This window comes from Anthonomus grandis, chromosome 9 (assembly GCF_022605725.1).
Source record: "Anthonomus grandis grandis chromosome 9, icAntGran1.3, whole genome shotgun sequence".
In the NCBI taxonomy this organism is placed as follows: Eukaryota; Metazoa; Arthropoda; class Insecta; order Coleoptera; family Curculionidae; genus Anthonomus; species Anthonomus grandis.
This window is the reverse complement of record NC_065554.1, coordinates 23,906,122-23,914,128: the sequence shown is the minus strand read 5'-3', so window position 1 is coordinate 23,914,128 and position 8,007 is coordinate 23,906,122. Positions and strand designations below refer to the sequence as shown.

The window sequence follows — 8,007 nt, the reverse complement described above, 5'->3', positions numbered from 1 at the left end:
TCGTTTATTGGCTTTAGATCTAATGAAACTGCGAAGGAAGGACAACCAGAAAACCAAGGAAAAAGAGAGAAAAATCCTAAGAATCACGAACAGGAGTGCACCAAAAATGTGTATAATCAGCCCTAGTACCTCCGGTTTTTAAGGAAGAATAATAGAAGTTATATTTTTTTAATTGGTCACTACATTAATTACTATTTACAAATATATTAAAATATTTATTAATAGTATGTAATCCACTAAAAATAAGAATGTAATTAAGATACATCCTAAACTAACTTAAAGCAAAATATCCCATAGCATAACCCAAATAAGCGTCCTTAGCTCAAAAACCGCGAATCCACACACATACACACAAAGGGCGCATTATCACAGTGGAAACTTTGATGCCGGCGCCATCTATCACGTTCACATACAACAATTAGACGCGTGATAAAATTTAAACTGTGTTTGGTGATAATTAGGCTTTAGGTCCCTTTAAGTTAAAGGAGAAACGTTTCTGTCTTAGACAGATTACCTGTTTGTATAATAATAATTATGTATGTATGTCCTGTGGATACGCTTTTGATATATCACTTACGTTTGCTTTTGGTCGTGATGACGGAATTCTATATTACGGGTTTGTCTTTGTTTCGTGGGTAGAAGTTTTGACGTTTAGGAACTGAGAATTGCTTGTAATTAGTGGAATCATTGAGAATTAGGATTTAGTATAATAATTTAATTATCTAAGGAATAGGTATTATGTTTTTAGTGCTAAAGTCGTATTTTTTCTAGATCTGGTTTAAACAACAAGGAAAAAGTAGTAAGAAAAATATGTTTAACAGTTTGTAGATCGAAATTGGGATTTTTTTACATTCTACCGAATTTCATCAATTGTGTCCTGAAATACCTTAAATTAATCTGGATATATAGGTATGTTCCTTATAGACGAAACGTTCGATTTCATTATGATCATCGATGATCCTTGGGATAAAGATACTTCAATATACTACTAATTTAGTAATTACTTTTTTCTATTATCTACAAAATCACTTCATAAAAAAGTTCAAAGCGTAACAAAACCATATTTCCCTGATTAACACTTAATATACAAAAGTTTATATGGGATTTTGAGAAAAGTAGAAAAATATAACATATTTTAATGAAAGGTACTGCATTTATTATTTGCATTGCATCCTGAGTTGACTTAAAGTGATAAGTTGATTCCATGACATTCTCAATTGCCATAAGTTATTATTATAATATTACTTAAGCAGTTCTTTTCTTTAATGTCCTTCCCCCTCTTTATTTTTTAAACAGGTCAATTTAAAATATTGAAACTTGAGGTAATGCATTAGATGAATGAATACTATGTTTTATAGCAAAATTGACACATGAAAATTTCAAGATAGCTGCTGGGCGCCATCTTGGAAAAAAAATTAGATTAGCAAGTACTTTATAACAATAAAATATAAATTCAATATCTTTGCCTACTACAAAATGGTGGTACATTTAATAATTACCTAAATACATTAACATTTAACTTGATATAGTGAATAAATACATTGAGTTCAATTAAGAAGATGCTGGAAATGGTTGCCTTGAATTTCTTGACACAAGAACAGTCGGATCGAGATTCCACACCGAACATTTTTAAATACACTAACATCAATATTTCTACAAATATTCGTTATTGTCTGTCGTACATCCAATACTGAAGCAGGTTTAGTTTCGTACACCTTTTGCTTCAAATAGAAGAATTATTAGAACGGTTGAACTATTTGAAATAATTTTCAGCGCATATTGTCATTTTTGTAAGAATTTTCACACAGAATACAGAGAAATAAAATATATCCATGATTTTTCGAAATCATCTATAACTTTTGGTTCATCTATTATCTATGGACAATTTGGAAAGTTCACACATCTGGTTAGTTTCTTTTGAATGACAAAATTTTCTAATTATAAATATATTTAGTCCTTTTAATGCCCTTAAATACCTATAAGACGACCAGAGACTGTCGCTCATCAACGAGAGGAGGCGGTCCCGCCATCATTTTGTACAATGCTTAATATTCAATTCTCCAACCTGTATATACTCGTATTTACAAGCATGTTATACATATGCATATTATACATATAAGGAAAATAAGCGGTCAGCGAAAACATAGATATTATAGTTTTTCCCCTTGGCAGAGAAACTCGGGCTGTCGGAAAACTTTAAAATAAGCTACACGTTTGATAATACAAGGCCTGTCTCGCATATAACTCTCCGATTTTCTAAACAAATAATCCCGCGTATGTATGACGTATCCGCGAATACGTACACAAACGAACTCCAGAATTTTAAATGGCCCGTCAAACTGGAAACTGATTCTTTATTGTGCTGGATTTTAGTTTCGGCCGACTTTCGGATCTGGCCCAGTGAGCACGTTTATACGATATGTCCGTCCGATTTTTCTTGTTTGTGTTTTTTTTGATTTTGTTATTGTTGCTAGTGCCTTTTTGATATTCTTGTGATGAGGCTTCGTAATGGCTGAACGACCTATTTATTTCAAGCTAATTTATTAAATGCCATATAGTTGGTAAATTTCATTAGCGTCCTAATACCCTTAAGCCTTAAAACCGTACCTTTATTATCCGTAATCTCAAGCTGGCACACACACAATATCAAAATTCAAGGTTTTTGCCCAACGTCCTCCCTTAAACTTAATAAATCCCAAAGACAACGTCTTGTTGACGTTGGCGATAAAATAAAGTCCGACGCCTTTTCGACGTCCCCTACCTAACCCTTTCTTATGTAAAGGGAATAGTTTTCTAGGCATTACCGGGGATATTGAATTAGTTTCGGGAATTTTCATAATGAGCGAATCGTATCAAGAAAGAAAGGATAGAAACATTTTATGACCTATTTTTTGCTAAATTTCCTGATGGCATAGGTTACTGATAAATGTTTTAGTTCCTTGCATACAAATTTTATGCACTTGAATTCAACTGTCTGTGTATTTTTGACTAAATTCAAAGTGCTCACTATTTAAAGTAAATTATTATTTTTTTTTAATTTTCCTAAAATACATAAATAAAAATTATTGAAATTATCAGTTAATATTGAAAAATGTCATTCGTAATTTGGGTTACAAACTGTATTAGAAGTGCAATTGCTCCGCTAAAATTGTTGTATAGTAATCGGCATTTTTTACCTTAAAAAAACAAGGGTTTACTGTGTTACTCTCTTATTTTATCAATGTTTTATTTATGTTCAACCATGCTAACATAGTTTATAAAAAATGCCTTACAGCTGCTGATAAGAGATGGATACAATTGATTCAAAATTGCCGTTTAAGGTTAATTTTTGACCATTTATCAAATAAGTTGGTCAAATGGAACTGATTGAATATGAAGGAGATTTTAACTAAATAATCGAATTGAATCATTCAGTTAAAATGTCCATCATATTTGTATAATCGTATAGCATTTAGAACTCATATACATAATATTATTGCTAGATCTAGGGGTAAAATTTCACCACTTCGTCACAGGACTGCTAGTCTTGAGCGTCGTTTTTCATTTAAAATAGCAAGATTTTTTAATTGATTACCACTGACATGGATGACTCTCTCTCAGACTGCCTTTAAAAGTAATTACAAGAAATTAATCATATTTCATGCTTAGTTGTTCTCTTGTATATACAATGTTTAATACTCAACATACAATATTTTATAATCTTGTATATATAATATTTTTAGTTTGTTTCCATTTTTTCCACAGTTTTATAATTATTATATTATTCAAAATATTGAAAGGTTTTCTTTATGCTTTGGGTTTCAAATTTCCCTGAATTATTTTATTTTCCTTTCTATTCTTTACTATACTAAAATCACTTTTTTTTAGACTATTTTAAATAAACTTTGCTTTACCTATTTTTATTAGGTTTTTTAAAGATTCTAATTAAAATTACTGGATAAAAAAAGATTAAATATTCACAACATAGATTAAAATATACTTTTTTTGGTGTGTTGTTTTAGTGACTCAGTCAATTTTTTTTTAATTTTTAAGGGTTTAGTTGGATAAATGGTCAAAAAAATTCCAAGCTTTTTACATTTTTGCTTTAATTGCCAACGTTTCGGCCTATATTAGGCCTTCTTCGGGGCAAACGGAAACATCCAGAAACATCAAAGCTCGTCATTTAATGTGAAAAGAGCTTTGATGTTTCTGTTTGCCATTTATCCAACTAAACCCTTAAAAATGATAAAATATACTTTATTAAATTTACTCAACATTGGGTAAAATTATTACATTAACTCAAAAGTGTAAAAAATCTTGTTTGCTAAGGATACGATGCTCTATATTATACAAATGCAATGACATTTAAAGGATGATTTAAATAGCCCATTTAATTGGCTGTATGTTACCAAACTAAAAACTTTAATGCGTGAAAGACATAAAATATAAAACGAAACATCAAATCGAGTGACATTTCTCCATTAATTTATCCGGTAAACTGCTTTGGCAACGCTGCTTTACTCATAACAATGGTCAATATCTCTATCAAACGTGCTATCGGATCGACTCGTCACATCTCGTGTAATATGTTATTAGCATTGTTGCCATATATTGTGAAGATTAGCTGCACCTCTGAAATTTGAAACAATAAATATATTTAAATGATTGTACTTGAGCACCACTATACTGTATATTAATATTTTGTTCTTCTGCAAAAACGTAATGTATATTTTATAAAATATATAATGCAACAGTAAGTATTGTTCAAATATTGTCTTACATCTATACATCCACAGAATCCATTAAATTTACAGTACATTACTCCATATGATATTTGTTGATGCCAAAACCACTTGTCGATCATTTCTTATACTGTTTGAATTAAAATTCTCTTTGACCTTTTGCAATACAATAAGAAATGAAGCAACGGCCGCCGCCCATTGAAGACCTTCGCTTACACGCGGACGACCTTAAACCAATTTTCTTCTTATGCGGTCATCATTACGATCCGGTTAATTTAATGATTTGGTAAAAATCTCCCCGGGTGGATTTTTTTTTGGGCTAATTGAAGTACCATATTGCCGAAACTGGTTTTGTTTTTGGTGCGAGTTCGATTGGTATAAAACCGCCGGTGACTTATGATTTTTGCATCAGTTGTCTGAGATCCTTCAGTTACAGTTCAGTTCAATTCAGATTTTCTTTGAATTTTCATTAAAATGGCTGCTAAGGTAAGAATATTTGGTTTTGTATGGCTAAGTTCTAGAAAATCGTCTTACAAATTTCTATTTATTCTTTAAATGTGAACACTCGTTACAACTTTTGAAAGTAATAAAGTACCGACTTACAATACTAAACAGTAAATCAAAACAGATAGCTTAAGTGAAAATTGAAGATAAAGGAGGACCTATGGTTCCAACCCCTTTTCTAACAATTCTTCTTTAGGAGGCTGCTTCCTAATTTTTTTTTTGTTAGGCATGAGAAATGAAAACCTGCTTAAAAATTGTCTTGTCATCATATTTTATAATCTCTTACCTAATAATTTAAATTCAATATTTTTTTCACATTATCTATTCACGTATTGAAATTTATAACAAACATAAGAGATTTGATGAAAGCATGTGACCATACATCATCCATCATCTCTCAACTGGCAACCTTTGAGACCTTTAAACTCTTTACAATACTTCTCACTCTCACTTTCAGCTCATCATCCTTTGCGCTACCCTCGCCTACGCCAGCGCCGGCAACCTCTTGGCCCCAGCACCGCTCAGCTACTCAGCCCCAGCCGTAGCTTATGGCGCCCCATCCGTAGCTTATGGCGCCCCAGCAATCTCCTACTCCGCCCCGGCGGCCATCACCTCCCAATCCTCCAACATCTACAGAACCGCCGGCAACCTTGGACAGATCTCCACCTACTCCAAGACCATCGACACCCCTTACTCCAGCGTAAGCAAATCTGACGTGAGGATCTCGAACCCCGGACTGAAATACGCCGCCGCTCCAGCTCTCGCATACTCCGCCCCCATCGCTCAAGCTACTTATGCCGCCCCCATTGCTCAGGCCACTTATGGTGCTCCAATTGCTCGTGCCGCTTATGCTTCTCCAATTGCTCATGCTGCATACGCTGCCCCAATTGCCCAACCAATCGCTCGTGCAGCTTACGCCGCTCCGGTTGCTCATGCTACTTATGGTGCTCCAGTTGCTCATGCTGCTTATGCCGCCCCAGCTGCTTATGCTGCTCAAGCTAGTCCATTGTTGGGAGTTGCTTACTCTGCTGCCCCCGCTGTCGCTCACGTCAGTTTCAACTCTGGTCTTGCCCAGTACGCTTGGTAAATGATGGTTTGTTAAGGATGTTATTTTTTGACTGATATATTTGTTTATTTATTGTAATAAATTGGTTGTGATTAATAAATGTGTTTGTATATATTTGAATGAGCTAGAATGTTTGATTTAAGAACTGTAGGCTTAGGAAGCTTTGAGATCCAAGTGTGAAGGAGGATTAGCGGTAGTTTTTGGAACATAAATTAGAAGTCACACATTTCTGAAATTCTTCTAAGATGTTCCTGGAATGTTTATAGATATTCAACATTTGATGAATGTTTATATTGATAACGATGATGTTGATGATTTTTTTTTTTGATACTGACGAGGTAGTTAAACTTTTAAAGATCTCAGAAAATTTAGGGTTGGTGTTAGTGAAAAACATGATTGCAAACTTAACTATAGTGGTTTCTGGCCACCAATAGTTATTATTGAAAGACAAGCCCAGTAGATTTAACTGAGATTGGGGTTTTTAGCAACAATCAGGTTTTAAAATACTAAAATGTTACTTTTACAATGTTTCTGGTCTAGAAACCAAGTTGAGTCACTTGCTATTCGAGTTGTCTCTTACTGATTATGATGTAGTTATGCTGGTTGAATCATTGCAATTCATTCTCAATTATAGTTAGATTTTAGAGATTCAGTTTTGAGCTTTATCTTAAATATAGAAAATGTGTTAATCAAATTATTAAGAATTCTCTAATCTTAGAGCAACTTGTAAAACCCTTTATGGCATATGTCACAATTTATAAATTTTCTCACTTGAAAATAATTCGCAGAATCATCCTAAAAGATTTTAGGGACATATAACTAGACGTATAACTACTGGATTACCTCTGGATATGCATTTTGGTAATTCTGGAGCCATTGATGAATGATACAGCTTAAGCAGACTTATTTGCTTAGGTCTATCAATCAGTCTTAGTGATTTTCCAAATTATCAAGATGTTAGATAATGTGACAATATTCAATAAATATCACTAAATACCCAAGAAGAGTTTGATGAACTATCTTATGTTCCATTAAATTTCTCAAACAGCCCTAATGGTGTTTCCCCTACGTACAATAATTTCAAGATTGACTGAATGCAGATACCTCTCAAAAATGTTCAATAAGCTGGTTACAGAAGACGATTTTCTCTTATTTCTTCACCATTTCAATATAGACAAAGCACAATATCTAACTTGTTGGTTTATCAACATCATATATTGAATGTCAATGAATTGAATTTATTTATTGAATCAATTGAAATGAAATCAAATGAATCCAAATTGAATCAAGAATCACACAAGTATTTAAGAATTTGGCATTAGTCTTTGCAGATGATATCAAGAATTATAGGGAAATTTATCGTCTTTTGTTGCAATAGAATCTAAACTCTATTAGATTGGTACTAATTAGAAATTAAGAATGGCTTTAAGCTTGAATATAAATAAATGCTGTGTTGTCACTTTTTGTCCTTCATGCCTTTTCTTTCTATTGTAGGTATTTAGATATATGCTTTGACCCTAAATTAGAGTTTAAATTCCATATCGCTAATATTCCAAGTACCTAAAATTACTGGTTTTTATAATAAGAAATAGTGAGGGACCTTGTCTAAAAAAATCATGTCAATAGCCTTAAAAGAGTTCAGCATAAATTTTGCAAATTATAATTTTTATATAAGTGATCTGAGCGACCTAGTCTAGTATCTCTTCCATAGAAAAG

At 32.8% G+C, this 8,007-nt stretch overlaps 1 protein-coding gene and 1 long non-coding RNA gene across 2 annotated transcripts; one reads left to right on the top strand and one right to left on the bottom strand.

Annotated features, from left to right (window-relative positions):
* Positions 1–4,481: 4,481 nt before the first annotated feature.
* LOC126740797 (uncharacterized) lies at positions 4,482–4,866 on the bottom strand. Its single transcript, XR_007662002.1, has 2 exons — positions 4,760–4,866; positions 4,482–4,611 (listed from the first exon to the last, which is right to left on the bottom strand). It is a non-coding gene; the product is annotated as an uncharacterized LOC126740797 (long non-coding RNA).
* Positions 4,867–5,040: 174 nt separating this feature from the next.
* LOC126740668 (pupal cuticle protein C1B-like) lies at positions 5,041–6,414 on the top strand. The gene is made up of 2 exons (XM_050446792.1): positions 5,041–5,207; positions 5,683–6,414. The coding sequence occupies exons 1-2, from the start codon at positions 5,196–5,198 to the stop codon at positions 6,310–6,312; spliced, it is 642 nt and encodes a 213-aa protein (XP_050302749.1). The 5' UTR covers positions 5,041–5,195; the 3' UTR covers positions 6,313–6,414.
* The last annotated feature ends 1,593 nt before the right edge of the window (positions 6,415–8,007 follow it).